Source organism: Lissotriton helveticus, chromosome 5_1 (genome assembly GCF_964261635.1).
Source record: "Lissotriton helveticus chromosome 5_1, aLisHel1.1, whole genome shotgun sequence".
NCBI classification, from domain to species: domain Eukaryota; kingdom Metazoa; phylum Chordata; class Amphibia; order Caudata; family Salamandridae; genus Lissotriton; species Lissotriton helveticus.
This window is the reverse complement of record NC_136065.1, coordinates 978,401,078-978,423,076: the sequence shown is the minus strand read 5'-3', so window position 1 is coordinate 978,423,076 and position 21,999 is coordinate 978,401,078. Positions and strand designations below refer to the sequence as shown.

Here is a 21,999-nt window from a genome sequence, read left to right as displayed (position 1 = left end):
AAGTGCAACATTCCACACAATTGCCTGGGAGGCCTATGTAATTGTTGAACTCCAGTACGGGAATATGTTAGAGAAAGTTAAACATTCACCAAATATTTACAAACAAGTTTGAAATGGTGTAATTATTCTCTGTGCAGACCCAGGGGCTGCTGCCCTGAAGGTACCTCTGAGGACATCCCCCTGGGATGGTGTCGCACCCCCCCCCTTGATTGAAGATCACTCACTTAAGTGTACCCTAATACCTCATTCCACATTGTAAACGTCACACCATTGCCCTCAAATCTTTTGGTATTTCCATGTCTGGAACTCTAAAAGTCAACGAGTCTTCTGAGAAGTGCAGAGCTGCCAAGGTTTCAGATTACTATGTGTGACATTTTCATAATGTTAGCGTCTTATGTGTGACATTTCAATGACTATTAGTGACACTTTCACACACACAAAATCAAGCAAAGAAGATTAGGGAAACATAAATATCAGAAATCACACCCAGTTGAGAAACGAGAAACTCTTAAGAAGTCACTGAACTAAAGTGTGTGACCGGACTCAATACTTCATGACTAGGTAAAGCACTTGGTACATGTTTCATTGAGACTTAGATGTGGTCCTAAAATTTTATCAAATAAAGCAATGAAAAATACTTCACATTTTTGTTTGATTCTTGAACAGCCTGCACTTAATGAGTTTCACAGGTATGTGTGCTTTCCCATCATATATTTTTACATGCCCCTTTGTGAAGTATATGCTGCAAAAAGTACTTTATCTTTCCCATAGACCCGTTTGGGTACCTGACCTAATGGAGAACTAAAATCTTGAACAATCAGGGGTGGAACCCACAGGATTGACTTTCAACAAGGACAACAACTTTTTGTTTCGAGTTGGGGAGAGGCAGAGAACTGTGACCGTACTCCTAACAAAACTGCTGTGCATGCTGCCCTCTGCACTGATTTCAATAGCCACAGGGCTCTGATCATCAAGTCCAGTTTGCTCTGATCTTCCTTTAGAATTATTACTTTCACCCTACACTAAATATTACGGCTGTATTACATGGAATATGATGGCTACTCTGCTTGAATGAGGATTCCCACTTTTCACTAATTCTCATGGCTATTCTGTCTCTAGTAAGCATTTCCACTATGAGACTGACATGAATTCACTATTAAAATTAAACTCTCAACCAGCTCTGATTTTACAGGAAGCATTGGAGTTACGGGCTATACTTTAAAGTTGTAACCCATACTGGACATGTTAGAATCGAAATTACGAGTCTAGGAATGCAAAACTGTCTTGACTAAAATGGCAGGAATGGCTGATATGTTATGAATGACAGGGAGGCTACTTGGAAGCTATTCAAAAGAAACGTTTTCACCTCTGCTCAAGTGGGCATGTAAAATTGCTTTGAAAATTGTGTGCAACAGTTGATAATCCCCAATGGTTGCTAATAGAAAGCCAAAACCAACATCATTGCCAGCTCCACACCATCCTTTTTCAAACTGTGTAATAATGATTAATATACGACTAAAACAGTGCAGCCCATAACTGAAATCCAATAGCATAGAAGGGTTCCAGAGTGGGTGAATAATCACCACATTGCAGAACGGCCCTGTAGCATCCAGGAAACCTGTGCAGATATCAGCAGTCCTTCATAGTGAGGGAATGGGAAATATAAGGAAAGCCTTCACAGGAAACCAGGAAGAAAAGGCAGTACAAGTGGAATGTAGGAGCTTTATGCCCTCAAATTTCGCGGCACATCCTGCAATCTCAGCTGCTGTCCCCCTCATTGGTGGAACGTCACCGGTGACGTTCCTGCATGCTGATTGGAGAAAGCGGGAGCAGCAGCTAATCAAAAATCCTCCTTTCAAATGTGTGATAACTTGTGATGTGGGACAGGGGAAAAACAAGACAACAAAGGTACGATGTCTGGATGGAGTGCGCGCCCCCCCTGGGATGGTGGCGCGCACCTCCTGGGAGACGTGTCCGGCAGATTGAAGAACCCTGCCTTGGAGAGACTAACCCCTGAAATTTAACTCATAAGGGGGAACCCAGACACTTGTTTTGATGGCGTGATCATGTTTGGAATAAATACCTATCACTTATGTGCTTTAACAGTGAGGGGTTAAGGAGGCTGGTATGCTTAATTCATGACTGGTTGTATTATTTTCAGTGCTGATTTTTGATGGAATATGTTAAGAATTCTATTAGATGTATTAGGCTATGTAGATTGCAGATAAAAAAGAAAGACATCAAGTAAAAAAAAAATGTGACTTACATGTAATTAGAGCAAAAAAAATTATATTTTTCAAAAGTAAGTTATTACTAACAGAAAAATAAAGTTCTGTTACTACTGTGTAAGTCAATAGGCCTCACCTGCAAAATCTTCTCATATATTTGTGTAATTTGTTCCATTGCCACATGCACTGAAGGAACAAATTGCAAAATGAAAAATGGTTTAAAACACAAATTGTTTAAATAAATGTTCAATAATGGCTTTTTTATATGGAATGGAGTTAAGGATATGGATATGGTATGTGATGAAGCGGTTCATGTTCAATAGGGCAATGCACACAGTGGAAGAACCAAATGATTGTCATTGGAAAGCCCTACTAACAAATAAATTTAGGTGGGAAAAGTGAGGGGCTGGAGAGTAAATAGATTTGTATGCCGGTTCCTGCAATATACAACTGAAGAATAATCATTTTATTGCTAATAATTTTATTTACCTCAAATAATGGGAAGCCAGAGAAGAATCACTGAAATCCGTACCTCTGAACTTCTCCCGACAGAAGTCCCATTGAAATGCTTGTAGATGTATGAAAAAGACCTATGAAAGTACTTTATGATTTGAACTAGCGTATCTTTGTGGGTCACTATTATAGATTTGCAGGCTATATTCAGATTAGGGCTGTCATCTTGTAAAATACTTATCAAAACACACTTGAAATGAGAGCCACTGCTGAAGGAAAGGAAAGCTTGGAGAAAGCACATGGGTGAGTAATGAGCTTCAGAAGGGAGTGAGGAAAAGGTCAAGGGAGAGATATGATAAAATTCTGCAGTAAGAAAGGTTGAGGATTAATGTTTCTGTGGCAAAGATCTGCGTATACACTGATGCCCAGTTGTTAGAATAGAATTTGTTTATGCTTACGCAGTGCTCCATGTAAGTTAGCATTATCTGCGCCATTTTCTTTTCAGGCACCATTTTAGGCTGTTCGAAACTGATCTTGTCCAATTCAGAGAAATGCTCCCCTCTGAGTTTTGTTTCTTCACATTGGTTTTGTTTCAGTAATGAGTGCACTGTTCATATTAGCGCATACCTTTCCCCTAGATAGAGGCCCTCACCCACTTGTCTGGTGGTGGGCCGAGGATGGAACGAACTTGGATTATGTTAGTTTGTGTCAGATACGAGAAGGTGAAACCTTTTTTTTTTGTATTTCACTGTTTAGCTGCACCTGCTTGGAAAATTCCACTGTGGGTGTGTTTTTGCTTGACTACGAAACATACATAATGTTTCTTTATCCTTGTCAATTTCAGTTCCCTCTGTAGCACTCCTAGCGACTGGGCAGATGGGGCTCCACTCTGAGTGTATATGAATAAACAGTTTTTGGTTTCTATTGTCTGACGTACTTGTCATTTAGTACGGAAGGCTGGGAGGTGGTCATTAGTGGCCCGGGTGGCCCTAAACAAGTTACTTCCTTCACAGTGGTTAAAAACTTCACAGAATTGTTTACTGGGTTATGTCTCCTATAGAGATCTGCATGTAGCCACCAGGCCGCCTGTTGGAATTCCATTAAGAGAGCTCAGGTGGAAATACACTTGCAGCAAAGATGTATGGACTATATTTAACTGTGCTTTTCAACAATTGTCATTATCCAACAATATATAGAGGGTCAGTAAAACTTCCCATAACTTCACTCAGCTTCTTGCATTGGTCAATGAAAGCTCTACTGTGCATCGGGCAAGCTGTCCATGAGTTTTCACTTTTTCTTTGTTATTTTATAAGCATTTTACTACAGACATTGGAGGTGCAACAAGTCAACAGCACCACATCGGAAAGATAGGATATACAAGCTGTAACCATGAGATCTTACATAAAGAAGAACAGGGAAGGAAAAAGGTTTTCTGCATCCCTCACAATACGTCATACTAGAAATTTCCTTTAGTAATGATGCTCCCTGTAAATCACATTTTGAGCCAGTGAGATAATTTAGCAACCTTGGCAATGGTGGAACAGATTTACCAAACCAATCAACCAATCAGGTTTCTTATAGAGTGCGACTACTCACCCGTATGGTCTCGAGTGTGGGGGGAGTGAAGGGAGGATCTTCAGTTCAGTCGAAGAGCCAGAACATTAAAAAAAAGGCAAACGTTGATTTGACCAAATGGATCAAATCCACTATTGCCTTTTGTATCATACTTTCCCACCATATAAGCTTCAATGCAAATAGTTCAGAAGATAACCATTGCTGAATCCATGATTCCATGTATCCATTCCTAAATTGTCAATATTATCATCATCCCTGAACCCCGCCCGTCCATATATCACTCCATCTCCTTATAAACCTAACTTGAACCCATCCATCCATTCTTCTATACACCAGGACAATGTATGTCCACTCATCCATACTTACTCCACTAAGCAGTCCATACGTACCCATCTCCATCCATCTTCAAAGTAAACATATGCATATACCCACAAACACATATATGCTCACAACTTCAATTTTGTGCAAAAACACTCACATATTCATATTCACACAAGATTCATACATATTAAATGATAATCTTTGTTATCGGCGAGTGAAGGCCGATGGCCTCTGAGTCCTGTAACTTGTGAAAGATAACCAGTCAAACGGGTTACCTCACAGGAGTTTTGAAGCAGTTTGATTAGATTGATGGAAGCAACACAAGGATAGAAAATATAATTCCTTGGGTATATCCCTCCCAATTCTCAATGTAGTAATAGCAGTAAGTTTTACTCCATTTCCCAGCTACTTTTTTATATTACTACTATGAAAGTGGTTTAATATCAAGAGGAGTCCTACTTTCCATATTGCTAGTCTCATACATCCATACAGCACAAACATTTTTGTTTTTCAGATTTGGGCTAAATCACACATTGTATAATTTTGAAAGAAGCTCGTGTTGACTTTAAACACCTTTCCTAAAAGTCTGCTCAAATATTTATTTAATGCCACTGGCATTGTGATATATATGGGAGGTACAAATTTGCTTATAATATTTCCTCTCTCTGGTCCAAGTTTGTGCTTTCCAGAAACTCCCATTCTCATACTCAATGAATCCTAGATTGTGGACAGTACTCAAATGATAATTACTATGTTGATCTGCATAGTTTGTCCCTAATCCGCATTTAGCCCCCAAATAAAAAACTTGGGTCATTATTTAATTTCTTTCAAGTGTAAGTGTGATGAAAATAACCTTGTTTATTTTAAATTTCCATTCACCTTCTTTTAATCAAACTAGTGTGACAACCCTTATGTTGGGTTTGTTTTACAGTGCAGTCTAGTCCTTTTCATTAATTTATGAACAGATGTTAAATTAACACGGTCTACTTTGCACCTTGTCTTAAGTACGCCTCAAAAGTCAAAATTGTGAGAGAAAGCCAGCCAGAAATTGTTCATATAAAATTCCAGAATGATTTTGTCTAGAAGGTATTTTAACATCCCAAAAAGATTTAGAAAACCAACTTTTTTATAAATGGTTAAAATTGGAGCTGCAGAATAATTATTAATCATAATGTTCAGCGCAGTGTATCTTCGAGGGTCATTGACCGGATACCAGTACCAGTTCAGTGGATGGTTTCAGTTTTGCTTGCCTACCAGTACAAAGGTCCTATATTAAACTTCTGCTCACCATTAAGGGGTTTTGAGGGTGTATATCATCCTTTTTAAACCGAGGAAGACCCGGTTACAAAGCATACAGGAATTGAAACATTGACAATGAATTAGGTTCTGAGCTTGATGCAGATTGATTTTTATGGGGCTAAGCAAGCAGTTGACAACTTGCCACATTTGACAAACTTTAGAAACTACTCTTATTGATGTATTATATGTTGTATATTTGTCTTTTGTTGTGTTCTCACTTTCAGGAGCACACGCCAATCTCACCTTGTGGAATGCCCTTATATGAGATGTTGTTGTCTTAAAATTCTTAAATACAGCATTGATTTTGGCTAAGTAGTGTGTTGTTGAATTTCACACCATGCCCTGTTTAAGGGAGATTCTATGACCCCTTATCAAAATGTTGGGGTTCTAAATCTTTAATTTGGTGTTAATACTTCATCCCAACAGAATCGTTCTGGAATGTTATATGTAGAAATGTGCGTGTTCTGCTGTTAACATATATCCAGGCTTCCAGTGTGAGTGAGAGGGTGACATGTCAGTGAAGTTCTTTCATAGGTGCCTACAGACCAGTAGACACACAATATGGTAGCATACACTTGAAGCAGAAAAAACAGATGTGAAACACTAAGGTGGCTGTTGCAAGGGAAAGCAACATAAGTGGCATTTCAACCAAACAGTCACCCTCATATCATGATGCATCTAGCATTTCCTTTACTTGTGCTAGCAGCAATAAATACTTAATTCCACTGCTGAGTGTAGGGGAGGTCTGTTAGTACTGATGGCACAGGCTTGAGTGGGGTGGTCCTGAGAAAAGTCTCTTTTTTTCATTCTCCTCCACATCTGTGACTCTGTGAACTGAGACACTGCTATCTTGGCCTGTGTGCATGTGCTGTGATCTCTAAAACATGTCGAAATTGGCTAACTCCTAATTTACATTTTCACCTCCCTGTAAGTCCATAGTATTTGGTGCCCAAAAAACACCCCTGCCATGGAAAGTTAAATGTCACATATGGACTACAGTGCTAGCGTTCATCCACTAGATTGACAAGCTAAATATGACTTCAGGCCTATCACTGTAGCCTGAAAGCTGCAGCACAACCTGTAGAAATAGGTCTTTTTGAGGAGAAATCTTCGTTTTAAATAATTCACCCCATGTGTGCTCTTAAGCACACACAGCAGGGTACATTGTGTTAAAAAGTAGAATATGTAAGTCGCAAACAAGAGACTAAGGGGTATATTTATCAAGAGTTTGGCATCACCTTTACACCACACAAGGATGCACAGGGTAACACAAAACTTATAATAAGATTTACCAAGCAACACAAGGCCACCTTTGGCACAAGGACACCTCCTAGGGTGTTGAAATGGGTCTTCCAGTATTAGGGCCAGAGATACTATCCCTACCTGTTCCTGGCAACAGGGAAGGTCCCACACAAATTTAAGGAAGCCATGGTAATCCCACTGCTATAGAAAGCAGGGGCGGACCCTAGGAACCTGAAGAACTTTAGACCTATCTCCAGACTTCCATACCTGGCTAAAGTGCTTGAGCAACATGTGCTTAGAGTGCTCTCATCCTTTCTGGAAGACCATCAGCTGCTACATACTCGGCAAGTGGGATTTAGAGCTCACAATAGCACTGAGTTGGTGATGCTCTCAGTACTGGATGAGCTAAGGCTAACAGTTGATAAGAAGTTATCCTCAGTGTTGATCCTATTGGACTTCTCAGCCGCGTTTGACATAGTGAACCATGCACAGTTGGTGGCCACAAGAGCTTGGCACAACTCCGAAACCGGTGTCAGCTGTGAAGAGCTTGTGTATTAGGTTAGATTCCAAGTTAGTGATGGATAATCAGGTAGCTGCTGTAGTAGGGAGCTGTGTGGGACTGATGAGGCAACTACGGTAACTCGTGCCCTTGTTGTCCATTGCTACTATACGTACCATGGTGTCAGCTTTAATCTTGTCACGCCTGGACTACGGCAACACAGTATACATAGGGGTCCCTGATAAACTTATGGTGAATTTTTAGGTCATTTTAAATGATGCAGCAAGACTGATCCTGAAACTGCCAGGAAGAACACACGCCACATCCTTGCTACAGCAGTTACACTGGCTCCCTATCAAGCAGAGGGTCAGGTTTAAGGGCCTGTGCGTTGCACACATAGCTAAGTATGGAGCAGCACTCAGCTACATTAAAGACCGTTGGAAGCTTTATGTGCCTGGTAGTTGCCTTCGCTCATCAGAGACATACCTGTTGGCCTGTCCGCGCTTTAATAGAACCACCTTGTGCGTGCCTTCTTGGTTGTGATTCCCCAGCTGTGGAATAACCTACCCGAGAGTTGATGCGGGGAGGCTACTCTCCTCCCATTTAGGAGAAAACTTAAGACCATCCTGTTCACTGAGGCATTTTGATAAAGTTTACCCCACATCTGCCCGACCTGCAAGTAATATGGCATCCCTTGGTTCATGGTCTGCAACACTTAGTGACAATTCGTGATTTCGCGCTTTACAATTATGAAATAATAATAACAATAACGATAACCTTGGTAAATCTGGAATAGGGAGCCCAAGTTGCTGACTTGCATGACTCTTCTCCAGGGAGGCATTCCATAGGTGGACTGTGGGTGTTCCCAAGCATCCACCCATAGCTTGTGAAGCATTCCTAGATTTACTAATACTGGTAGACCTGGGATATTGTGCCAGAATGCTACGTCTTTATCTCTATTTCTCCTTGTTTTTTCCTCTTTTTACATGTGCTGTATTCTGCAGACATGTGTACAGAGGAAAAAGCCTCAGAGCATTGCTTTTGTGCAGGATGGTGTCCCTTTCTGCACAAAAACCTTCCTGCCTGTACCGCAGGCACCCTGCGTTGACACTATGAATCTTGATAGATATTGTGCATTCCTTCCTTCTCATATTGACGCAGTGTAGAGAAGGAAAGTGTCTTGCTGAGTTGCATTATGAGAAATAATAATAAATATGGTTCTAAGTCTAAAGGTGAAATCATGACCAGAAGCAGACACCAAAAGTATCCAACTGACAAGAGGACTTTCCTGGAAACGTAAGTAAAATTTCTCTCTCTAAAAGCTTTTCCTGCCAAAACCAAATGCCTATCTTACTTTAGGAGAACATTCTTGGATTCAGCCTGCTGCCTTGCCCTGCTGAAAGTTGATGGCTTACTGAAAAAAATTAAGTCTTATAGTAATACCTCCCATTGGGCGAAACATGGTTGGTGTACCTGACCTGGCATCCATCATGTTCATCCTCAAATCGCACCTTGGTTCTGCAACATGGTCGGCCACTTGTGCTTTTTGTGGCTCTTTAAAAATTCATATTTCTGGCTCCCCTTTTTAGATTTTTTAATTTTATTTTGTTCATTAATGGTTACTCTATTTTTCTAAATTGTAATAGGATTCTAATTGTGTAGTATTTTGACTTTTTAGCTGTTTTGTTAATTCTAAATGCTTTATATGTTTTCTCTGAGTTCACCCTGTTTACTCTGTGCCATAGCTAATAGTGGTACAGCTGAGATTTAAATTACTGAAAACTTTAACTGAACCAACACGATAGTGTCTTTATCAATTGTGGTCGACCTCAATCCTGAGGAGCTACTAAACAATGTTCTTACAGTTGTGATGCCTCTCCCCTTCCTCAACGATGGTATTAAATATCATATTACACTCTCCTCTTCTGAATATATATAGTTTATGCAATGGCATTTGAACATTTGTTTTTTTTTAGAAAAGGTAAGTAACTAAAACCAGGATGGAAGGGTGTTGGAAAGTCACCATGTGTGGCCTATGTATCCCCATTTTTTGTGCTGAAAGGAACTGATGGCAGCTGACTCTGACTGTGTCTTGGGCCAGTGCTATGTTAAACACAAACACATACATTGAGGTACACATTGGCATGACCTACCATATAAGTCCCTAGTAGATAATAGGGCATGGCAGTTTAGAGGCCCGCAGCCTTTGTTACACTTCCATGAATGCACTGCTGAGTGCCTTAAGTCGTTTTAAAAGCAGCCTTGGGTTGTAGCACTGCAGAACTGGTTTGAAAAGCAAGTTCCCTGTAAACACGACTTTGGCGGTATGGCCACTTTAAAAGTGTCAATCTACCTTATTATTACGTATTAGGTACCCACGAGATCTCCTCCAGGTGTTCCAGGGGTGGGGAGACATGTACCTATAAGCAGGGTCCCTATAAAAGATGTGTATAAACTCTGGTGAGTAAAAAACTGCCCATGCTATATTTTCCCAGCGTAGGAAATTCACTACAAAGTCAACTTTGGTGCCCCAGGCACTGTGAAGTCATAATCTTAATCTTTTTTTGCATATTAGGAAACCCCCAGGTCTCCGCTAGGTGTTCAATGTGTGGGTGGCTCCTGTATTTATGAGCAGGGAGTTTTTAAAAGAGGTTTTATAAACTCTGATGTGGAGGAAATTTGTCTTTTCATTTTCCCCATTGTAGATAGTTGGTCTTAGAGGCTAACATGGCAATATGCTATGGATGCATAACTATTGCTAAAAGATTGTGAAAAAATATAATTCAAAGACTGAACATAATGGTATTGATAAATCCAGAAATTTGGCATTTTTGAAAATATTGTAACTTTTGAAATTATTATAACTTGTACAGAAAAAAGTTATAAGATTTTCTTTTCTGTTAGCCAATATCCAACCTCTTGCACTCTTCCCTTATTGCTCAGCCCTGAGGGTATTAGCGAAGCTGCCTTGATTAGGTGATAAGTGGCTTGGCTGGACAGAGGCTATCTGATGGAGAGAATTCGGTGAGGCACAGGAATGCCAGAGCATGAAGTTGGGCCCTAAAGCTTCAGCTTCAAAGGAAGAACAGGTCAAGCAAGCCTGTAAGCCTGGGCCACCCCCTCTCTCTGCCAGATGGGATGCTTAATAAAGGAATTCACAGATGTGAGTGGGGGACTTTATGGAAATAAGCCATCATCTGAGTTTGGTTTAGATAGCTCTTGCTGCTCTGCTGAAATTTCAGCAATGATGGATTTTGAGAGAATAGTGTCTTCTGGGACACTACTAAGCTACACTTTAGAGGAAGTTGTCACACTTTGGGGTGTTGCACTGCACCTCATTGGACAGGGGTGCTCCCCTGCTTGTCACATTAGAACATTAGATAAATATGTGAGAGGTGCAGAGCCTTTCAGTTCTGCTGTCTGAAACTACAAGAAGGAGGAGGATTGTCCTGAAGGAACCCTGAACTGGTGAAGCCTGCGCCTGCTACACTCTCTCGGACTACAACTCTGAGGACTTTGCCTTACTTCAAGGAGCAAGAAGTGGGCTCCCTGCAGCTACAGGTTAGCAGAGCTTAACTGACCTTTCTCCAGCCAGAGTCTCCCCTCCTGGATTTCGTCCAGTGGAATTTTAAGGGGTTGACCAAGTTCATTGTGGGAAGTGAAATCCAGGCCTGCCGAGAACCATCTAGGAGAGTCCACTCCCTTGGATTTATGTTTTGGACACTTGAAACCCACCAGGAGACCTTATTCTGGAAAGACCCTCAGAAGGCTGGGAAATTTTGGGGGAAAAGCTCCAGCGGGTGAATGTCCTGACTGTGAGAGCCACACCAGCCACCTTCAATTGCAACCCAGCCTGGATTCCCGGTTCGCCCCCCGGAAGAGCTCAGGAGGTCTGACTTCCAGAGTTTGACCGGGAGTTCCCAGAAGGTCAAGCCAGCGAATCCTCACCAAATCCAGATTGTGGCAGACCAGCGAGGGCCTCGACGAAAATGGATCCAGAAAAGTTTTCAAGTCTGAAGGTAAAATTTTGACTGAGGCCTTCCACATGGGGTATCCGAGCAGGGTTCCCTCACGGTCAGCCTCAAACTTTCACTTTGACCCGGTCATTGGTGACTAGGCGTCCAGAAGTGGTGTTGTTGGTTTCTAAGCACTAGAAAGTGTTTATTCTTCAACAATTCATACCTCCTGTGCCCTACATTGGATTTTCATGGTTTTGGTGTTGTTTTAAAGATACAAATGTTTCCTATTGTTATGACTTGGTGCGCATGTCTCCTAAGTTAAGCCTTAATGCTTGGTGTCAGCTACCAAGGGGTGAGCAGAGGATGAATTTATAGAGACCCTATTTAGGAACAAGTAACGTGTTGGTAACCTTGTGACTGGGTTAGATGCCTACCTACCACTCCCATTAACACACCTTTCAACAAAGGTTTGTTGTGTGTATTAAGATAAAATTGCATACAAGAGACCGCCTTACTAATCAATAAGTTCATTTAATGTATAAAGTAATATATGAGGCAGTAAACTGTGTTTAACACATGCCAGTTTCTCCCTACCTTGGCAATAAACTTGAATTTGACCTTTGGACTGTAGTGATAAATGTATGAACGTGTGGTATGTGTATGTTAGTTTGTGTGTACAGGGATGGGTATGAAACTATGGCCTGAAGCGTCAATGTTAAGAAGAACCAAAGCCACTGATAGTTAATTCTCTGATACAGACAACCCTATCCTCTCGTACAGTGATAAGAGGCCATTAACCGTTGGTTATTATCAAATACAAAAGGAATGCAAAGGAAGGTTTTCTTAAGGAATCTTGCCAAAGTCTCAGAGACAGTTCTGAATCCGACCATTACTAAACAAATGTAAACTAGACCCTACAATGTAAAAAAGTTTCAGCTTTTTCAAGAACATTGTATCCACAGTTTTGTGGCTTATTCATGTCCATCGTTTATTGTAAAAACACTAATGAACAATGAACGCATATCTACACATGCGCTGAGGTCTGCCTCCAGCAAACTGGTGGCGGCGCCAGCTGCACAAACAGCTGGAAATGTGGAAAGCATTTTGTGCCCAGTTATTCGTACCGTGGAAAGTTTCTTCAAAACTGATCACGTAAATTGCAAACAGGCTTCCCAAAACTCGATCTTTACAATTGAATCCAGGCAGTTACCCATACATCTAACCTAGTTTCAGAACAGAGGTTATTCCTATTGCAGCAGAAGCTTCTCAGAGATGATTCTCAGTGCCTTCAGAAAACAGTGTATGTATTGGGTCCAGATGAAAGCGAATTACAGAAAGCAGGACCGATGAGGATGGGGGATGAAACCTCTTAATAGGAACAGCTGTAGACAGAACATGGTTAATTTCATCTGTTAGGAATCTATAGTGCGGCCATGCTGCCTCAATGAGATTCATTTTATTCAATGTAAATAGCGCAGCATAACTTTCAGACAATGGTGATAACGCCTATACTCAACCTTTAAATATGTATTTCTCATTACAAACATTCAGAAATGTATATCGATGTGATATTCTAATTTATAACATATATTTCCTATCTGTGCCATCCAGCACTGTAATTATAATGCCTAGGATGAACGTTTTTTTGAAGAACTATAGCAATTTTATGTCCTTGCATTGGTAGGTGGCATCATAAGGCCACACCTTGGGACTTATTTACAAGCCCCTTGCGCCACTGGTGTGTCACTTTTTATATGGGGAACAAAGTGACGCACCGGCGACGCAAGTGGCTTGTAAATAAGCCTCTTGACATGTTATTTTCCTTTATTTAGCTCTGGCATGTCTCGGAGGAAAGGGGCAGGGTTAGGAAAAAACATTTTGGAATCCCCAGATGTGAACAACACAGAATAAGTAAAAGTGATACTTTGCTATAGTTTCACTCCCTTCCCCTCCCTTCCCCCCCCCTCTGGAAATCCTACGGGATTAGGTTTCTCGCCTAGCGAACACTTTTTAGAGATCGCTGTTCTTTGAGGCAAATGCTGATGCTTAATGCACTTTCAATAATTTGCACATGACCTTGTTTTGGTTCTTTTCTTTTTTTATCATATAACATGTCTTGGACCTAAGAACAAGGAGACGTGGAGATATTTAGAGATTTTTTTTAATGTAGCAGGAACATCTAGACATCTTGAACAGGGGTCATAAAAAGTATTGGATACAGATTTCTGATGACTATCTAGCATCACACTAGATTTTTACTTGTTATATTACACGTATATTACACGTGTTGTCAAATTAAGGGATGGGGAGTAGATTGCTGGTGTAGGATCACAGTTAGGATTTGAACCCGTGTTTCCAAATGAGCATTTGAGGCACAAGACCACAACTCCTCCCTGCATTGTGACAGGGGAAGTAAAGCTAATGATTATTGAGCAATAAACAGTAATTTGGTATACGCTGAGATCTAAATCTGGACTGTAACCTCTTGATTTCTGCTCAATGATTGAACTATGACCCAGCGCACAAATAATATAACGATAATTCTTCTTGTGTAGCGAGCTATCATCTCTGCCCACATGTACATTATGTCTCCGCCTTGGTGGACTAAAATTAATTTGAATAAAAAATAGTCAAATCGACTAAAAAGCTCAAATAAAATCGGTGGCCTACCAAACATGTGCACCTTTCAATTCACCTGGCATCATACTCCAGTTCAAACTCTCAGTACAGGTGATACCACCAAAAGCCTTGTTGACATTCCTGGTTCCCAGAGAAGGAAAGGATTTAATAAAAAATCCTCATATAAAGCTGCAAAGCTGATAGGATGCTGGATCCCAATACCTACAGATCCTCAAATTGACCATCCGCATCACTTATTATTTTCTGCAAATACCATCTTGCAATCTGAGCAGCCCTAAAGTACTTACTTGACAAATATTGCAAACCATATAAATGATTCAATATCTTCTCCCCGTTATTTAGTTGAAAAGTCAGTGATGCAACCTAACGCTGCACTTGGTGCTCCAAGGCAGCACTTAAAAGGACGATGATAGTAATAGAAATGATAACAATAAAATGATAGCATTCATTATTTATAACATAACCTTGTGCATGCTTGTTGGACAATTTTATACCTATAAACAAAGTGATGAAGCTTCATTCGGATTGGAGCTTGAAATGATAGTGCCTCAAGAATAAAGTGGCTGTTTTGACTAAAATGCATGCACATAGCTGATGATTTTGCCCTATAATCCTAGTAAATCAGTAATAAGAAGAACATTTCAAAATCGACTTAATAGGCAGTCACCTGGTCATTGGAACTTTGCACTGCTTTATGTTCAATCTCTCTGGTTGCTCAATTTTACACTGAAGCAAGCAACAAAAAATACAGAGATGTAAGTAAAAAGGCAATCTATGTGCCAGTTTAACTTTGACACTGCATTAGCTTTACATCACACTCCACATGTGAAAAACACATTTGTGATCTTGTCACTTCACAACCGAGGACCAGTCAGATCAATTCCTTCACTTAAGCCTGAATGCTGAACCTGACCAAGTGGAGACTTTTGTATGTTCATAGAAAACACTAAACCAACGCTGGACATTTTATCACAAGGAACCATCGCCACTAACTGGCTTTCACGCACCATTTCCTCCTGTTTCAACGTAACAGTCTTATTGCAGCATAGAGATCAGGAGGGACGTCGTGGGGCTTGCCAAAAGATGTCTACAGTAAGACCACTTCAATTATTCAGTTGTTGAGTAAAGGATTATCAAAAGCTTTAAACCCTCTTCTCTGAGAACAATCTGAACTGTAGAAGGGTGGTGCTGCATAAATGAACACGTTTGTTGAAGTACAACCACTTTTCTGCAAGATGCATTGAGAAGGAGGAAGTGTGTTATTTTCATCTATGGCCTTTTGCTACATGGATTGAAAGCAGTTTGCAGTCAGCCGAAAAGCAGTACAGAATGCATTTCAGCATGGTTACCATTGAAAAGAGAGATACAGCTTCCAAAAACTACCGCAAATAGTCATGCAATGTAGGCAAAAGTCACACAAGAGTGTGTGTGAAAGAAGCTTGAAGGAAGAAATGCCCAAGCAGTTTCGGCTGTTGATGGTCACAGAGGGTCATCTAGGGTTTCATTCCTCTACTTTTTATATTGTCCTGTGGCTAAGTATTGTAATCCCTCTTCTCTGAGAAAAATCTGAACTGTAGAAGGGTGGTGCTGCATAAATGAACACGTTTGTTGAAGTACAACCACTTTTCTTCAAGATGCATTGAGAAGGAGGAAGTGTGTTATTTTCATCTATGGCCTTTTGCTACATGGATTGAAAGCAGTTTGCAATCAGCCGAAAAGCAGTACAGAATGCCTTTCAGCATGGTTACCATTGAAAAGAGAGATACAGCTTCCAAAAACTACCGCAAATAGTCATGCAATGTAGGCAAAAGTCACACAAGAGTGTGTGTGAAAGAAGCTTGAAGGAAGAAATGCCCAAGCAGTTTCGGCTGTTCATGGTCACAGAGGGTCATCTAGGACTTCATTCCTCTACTTATTATATTGTCCTGTGGCTAAGTATTGTATTCCTTATCAGTTTTGCTGCTTTGAATGTGTGCTACTGGTTCTACAATCCACATATCCGCCCTGAATAGTATATCACTCAGGCTCCTCCAAGTGACTCAGTAAGGGAGAACAACATCTTTTATGTCACTACATCAATTGCTGTAACCAGGTGTGATGGGATGTCTGGGGTAACTTCATATGCTTTTTATTTCATTTATTTATTTTGGTGTACTTTCAAGCACTGGTATTCCTCAAACAATAGTGCTCTACCTTATACACAAATGAGAATAAATAGAAATGATACAGTAATGAGGATAACTAGGCCTGTGGAGTCCAGTAAGGCAAGTTGGTGTGCATTCGGTCACTCAGTTTATTGTATTGTATTGTGCTATGGCAGACCTGGACAGATTTATATAAAGGTTATTGTGAAACCTTCAGTTTTCAGAAGTTCTTTCAATCTGGGGTGATTAGGTTTAACTCTAAATTTGGGATCCAGGGTTTGTAGCAGTTTTGGATCAATCATTGCAAGGTATCGATATTCCATGCTTCTGGTGAACATCACACCGAGATCCATCACATTAACCAGATTGAAAATATAAACAAAGTATGATGTTATATGTCAAGGCAAATAACATTCAGGACCTTTTTTGAACTCTCGTAAAACACAGATGTCATATGTAAAAGAGTAACATAATTTTATATCATCTAACATATTGCGATTTGTTTCAGACACATTTCTCTTTGCATGTGTTCTTTGTCTTCAAGTATCTTATTTGAGGTAACCACACAGGAGCAATAAAACATTAAATGAACTGATATATTATTGTGAAATTGCAACGCACAGTTTAGAAGGTTGTTGATATTTTATGAGGTTGTTGTAGTGTAGCAGCACAAGTCCTAACTACCTTCTCAACAGTCTTTACTAAACCATTGTGGAAATAAGATGAGCACATTGTGTCAATAGACCCGCCACAATGTGTGAGTAGTTGTTGGATTTTCCTAAGGAGGGACTCCATGAAAGATGCCAGGCATTGTAACCTTATTGCTACAATGTGACTGTGATCAGTATCTTCAGATTGTTATGGGTTTACAGTGGAAGGTTCCACTGAAGGAATGGTCCCCTGTGACATTATACCTAGCCCATGTCAGCATGATCTATTTATTTATTTATTTATTTTAAGTTTTGTATAGCGCTAGCTAGACCCGTAGGTATCAGTGCGCTTCACATACACATTGTGAAAAACAGAAGGGCCTTACATTACCTAGAAGGCTGACAGTAAGTAAACAAACCACGGATAAAGAATACAGCATGAACAATAAATAACTGCGCAACGGAGGGGTAGAGAAAAAAAAGAAAAGAAAACAAGGTGATTAGCATAGTCCGTTCACCAACAATTCTTAAATGGGAGTCAACTCGGAATATTGAGGTCTAGGTTAGTTGACGTCTGGGTTGAGAATTGACTTTGGGAGAGTGTATTATCAACTGTTGCATGCATTGATCGTGTCTCCATAATTCCTGCTCTCACATTGCTGAGAGTCACAGGTTTTTGGATTTCCCTGTAGCCATGGTCCCCCCTACATAGATCCTCCTCTACCATTCTCATGCTGTCCCTTTGCCCCATTGTCCTCGTTTCAGCCTGTTCACTTGATTTTCAGTAAAATCAGGTGAGGGAGTTTTATGCACACCAATCCTTGGAGGCCCGCCACATGGAACCACAGCAACGCAAGTGATGTGACCATCGTCAATAAAAATGTCACACAGCATCCGCAATCTAAGAGAGCTATAATAGTTTCATTATTGATTTACTCAACACCATTTTTCCAAAGTGTAAGTAAAATTTAGTGTGATGCCAAGGGAATGCGAATCATGTTTAACCCTACATTTCCATTATACTGTTCAAATAAGTGCATTTTCGCAATCAGCTTGATATTATTCATGAAGATGTGGAGAACATTTTTGTCTTACCATGGGGAGCCTGGAACTGGAGTAGATGCCACAGGTTTATTCCCTTTAGGTAGGCAGTCTTCCTCTTTGACTTTTGTGATGGCATGTTCCTTAAAGTGCAAAATAGTGTACAAGGCATCAATAAAAATACTTTCAACATAATTACTGCATTTATAGCTTACATATAAGACAAATGCTATAACCATTTCAATCAAATATTGCTATTAGCAAGCTGAATACCTCCATCGACCTCTATAATTTTCTAAATGTGTTTTACTTGCAATAATTCTGCTTCAGTCATTTGCAATCATTTTTCTTAGAGTTACCATTTCATCCTAGAATGATCTTAAGCAAATCATAAAGGTACATTGAACACATTTGGATATGTAAATTGACCACAAATTTCACAGTGTTGTATTGTTGTTGACGTTTGGTACATTTGGGGGTCGATTCCGATCGGGTAAAAAGCGTCCCGAATCTTCATACGGAGCGTTTTTCCATGTACCATTCCTACTCGTAAACGTCCCCGTACAATTCTGCAAGTACGATCCCAACCAAAAGCGTCACTCCGTACGACTCGTAACAAACTCCATACAAATCGCAAGTCCATACGATTTGCATTCGGCTGACACTTCACGCTACGTCCGAACGTAAATAGACCGCATCATCCGTACCAGGAAGAACGATCAGTGTTGAAGAAACACAGTACGGCTATTTTGCTACAAGAGCTCAAAACTGCCGTAAAAGTAGAGACTGGCCCGAAACAGGTACGCGCCTACCCCTGCGATCATGGGGCACCGTAACCCTGCGATCATGGGTGGGTACGCACCATATGGTGTGTATGTGAATGTGCGCTTTTCCATACGAATCGCCCTTACCTGATGTGGACCGTACAAATCGCGTCCTGATACCCCGGTCCGGATCGTACTCGTCGAGTCGTACGGTGTGTGTACGAGTCGTACGGAGACGGCTCCGGATGCGAATGGTACGGACGAGAATTTTACCGGATCGGAATAGGCCCCTTGGTCTAGAATGGCTTAAAATGATCGTGCCTACGCTTACGTACACATAGGGGTCGATTCCAATCGGGTAAAAAGTGCTCCGAAACTTTGTACGGAGCGTTTTTCCCCATACGATTCGTACTTGTAAACGTCCCCGTACGATTCTGCAAGTACGATCCCAACTAAAAGCGTCACTCTGTACGACTCGTAACAAACTCCGTAAAAATCGCAAGTCCATACGATTTGCATTCGGCTGACGCTTCACGCTACGTCCGAACGTAAATAGACCTTTATGAGTTGTACGGAGTGACGCTTTTGGTTGGGATCGTACTTGCAGAATCGTACGGGGACGTTTACGAGTACGAATCGTACGGGGAAAAACGCTCCGTACGAAGATCGTTCAATCAATCAATCAATCCATCAGGGTAATGTGAAGGGCACTACTCACCCGTGAGGGTCTCAAGGCGCTGGGGGGAACAGCTTCTGTCAGTCGAAGAGCCAGGTCTTGAGGGTCTTCCTGAAGATGTGCAGAGTGGGGGCGTGTCTGAGGTCGATCGTGAGCTCATTCCAGGTCTTAGCCACAATGTAGGAGAAGGCTCTTCCACCCATTCTGGTTCAGCGGCTGCTTTGGGCTTCGGCGAGGATGGCGGGCCGGAGGTTTCTCTTGGGTACGTGGACGGAGATTCTTTCGTTGAGATATTGGGGTCCGGGTTTGTGGAGGCATTTGTAGGCATGGGTGAGTATCTTGAAAGTTACTCTCTTCTCGACGGGGAACCAGTGAAGGTCTTGCAGGTGTTGGGTGATGTGTTTGTTCAAGGGATGCCGAGGATGAATCTAGCTGCGATGCTCTGTATGGTCTGGAGTTTGTGAAGTAGATATGTGTTGATCCTGGCATAGAGGGCCTTTCTGTAGTCCAGTCTGCTGGTTATGAGTGCATTGGTCATGATGATGTTTCTTGATTCGGGTGGGTCCATTTGAAGGCTTTGCGAAGGATGCAGAGGGTGTTGAAACAGGTGGCAGCGTTGATCTGTCGGGTCATGGAAAGGGAGGAGTCGAGTATGATACTGAGGTTCCGGGTGTGGTCTGTGGGTTTGGGGGGGCCACCAAGGCCGGTGAGCCACCAGGTGTAGTCCTATGCATAGGGGGTGGTTCAGAGGAAGAGGATTTCTGTCATCTCTGAGCTGAGCTTCAGGCAGCAGCTGCTCATCCATGATACAACATCCTTCATCCTTTCCTGGAAGCTGAGTCTGGTGGTTTTGTGGTCCTTGGAGAGGGAGAGGATGAGCTGGGTGTTCTTGGTACAGTATACTATGCTGAGTCTGTACTGTCCGATGATGGCGGAGAGGGGAGCCATGAAGATGTTGAAGAGCGTAGGGCTGAGTGATGATCCTTGGGGTACTCCGCAGTTGATCTCTGTGGGTTTGGAGAGCAAGGGTGGAAGTCTGATTCTTTGGGTTCTGCCGGTGAGGAAGGAGCAGAGCCATTCAAGGGTGGTTCCCTGTATGCCGGCTAGGTGTGGGTGGGATTTGCGTAGTCGGGCTACGCAAAGCTCCACGAAACGGAAAAAAAACTCCGCAAGCACGCAAAAGTTCAGCGGACACGCGCATTTGCTTGTTCCGCCCGTTCGCGATGCTTTTTCCCTGTTTGCGAATGGTTTGTGAACATACATTTTGAAAGCGCAAACAAGCAAAACATTCTGCGAAGCAGCGGATCGCGAAATGTTGGCAATTCCGCGTTCTCCCTGGAATGTGAAATTACCCAAATTCCGCAAATTCTGTGAGTGGAACAGAATTTACCGCCCAGGCCTAATGATGGCATCGTGGAGCCTGGCGGTGAGTGTGCGGTGGGAGATGGTGTAGAAGGCTGCAGAGAGGTCTAGTAGGATCAGGGCTGCGGTGTGGCATAGGAGAGTGTGGATGTTGTTTGTAGCAGCGAGTAGAGCACTCTCGGTGCTGTGGTTGCTGCAGAATCCAGATTGAGAGGGGGCAAAGTTGGAGTTCTTTTAGATGGATTTCGTTAGTTGGATGTATTGGTGATGAAGTAATATAATATCTGCATAATGTTGACATTTAAGATGTTATAGATGTGTTTAGATCACATGAACAGGCACATTAGAGAGTTAATGTGTGGGTGTTTTATAAAATCATACTGTCAACTGGAATTCTTCAATTTCTGCAGCAAAATACTGCTGTCAATTTATTGATTCAAAAATCAGACTATTTTCCCAAAGAAACTCTATGGATAACTGCAAATCTCTGCACAGGTCTACTAAATTTATAATAAAGGAGTTCCGATAACTTCCTGAAACTCATTTAGAGTAAACATTAAAAAGAGTCTAGATTTTTAGTGAAGTAGGTGAATAAGCAAACATTGGAAACCATTTGAAACCTATTCTGCTTTTTTTAATTCAAAAGTACAGAAAACAAATTTTGTGTAAGTGGATGTTATTAAATGTACAGACTATTGTAGAGAAAAATTATGACTCAAAGCGTACTACTTTATACATTTTGGATAGTAGACTCGAAAACATCAGTGTCAACCAATACTGCAAGTACTGTAAATATTCATGCACATAACACATTATATAAATATACATATATATTACATATATATAACATACCCCAATGGAGATGTTCCATATAGAATATGTAAGACTTTTAGGAACGAATGTGTTATCCTGCATTTATGTAACATTGTCTATCCAAGTGTGCTTTTACATTTTAGAATATATTAGTTGCTCTCATACTCCAAACAGTAAGTAATCAATGTCACCAGCTCATTTCTGGTGCAAAATATGTCACTCTAAAACTAAATCCCGAATGGCAACAAGCATCTTAGAATGCAATCAGCCTACCACCACAAAAAACAATACAAAGGCATATGTGCAACTTGTTTTTATATCTACATAACCTTG

At 41.2% G+C, this 21,999-nt stretch overlaps 1 protein-coding gene across 1 annotated transcript in view; it reads right to left on the bottom strand.

Moving 5' to 3' along the window:
• Positions 1-21,999, bottom strand: part of TCERG1L (transcription elongation regulator 1 like) — a 1,322,664-nt gene that overhangs the window by 476,792 nt on the left and 823,873 nt on the right. The window contains exon 7 of the mRNA XM_078643487.1: positions 18,106-18,194. Within this exon, the coding sequence (XP_078499613.1) occupies positions 18,106-18,194 (89 nt within the window). The remainder of the gene's footprint in view (positions 1-18,105; positions 18,195-21,999) is intronic.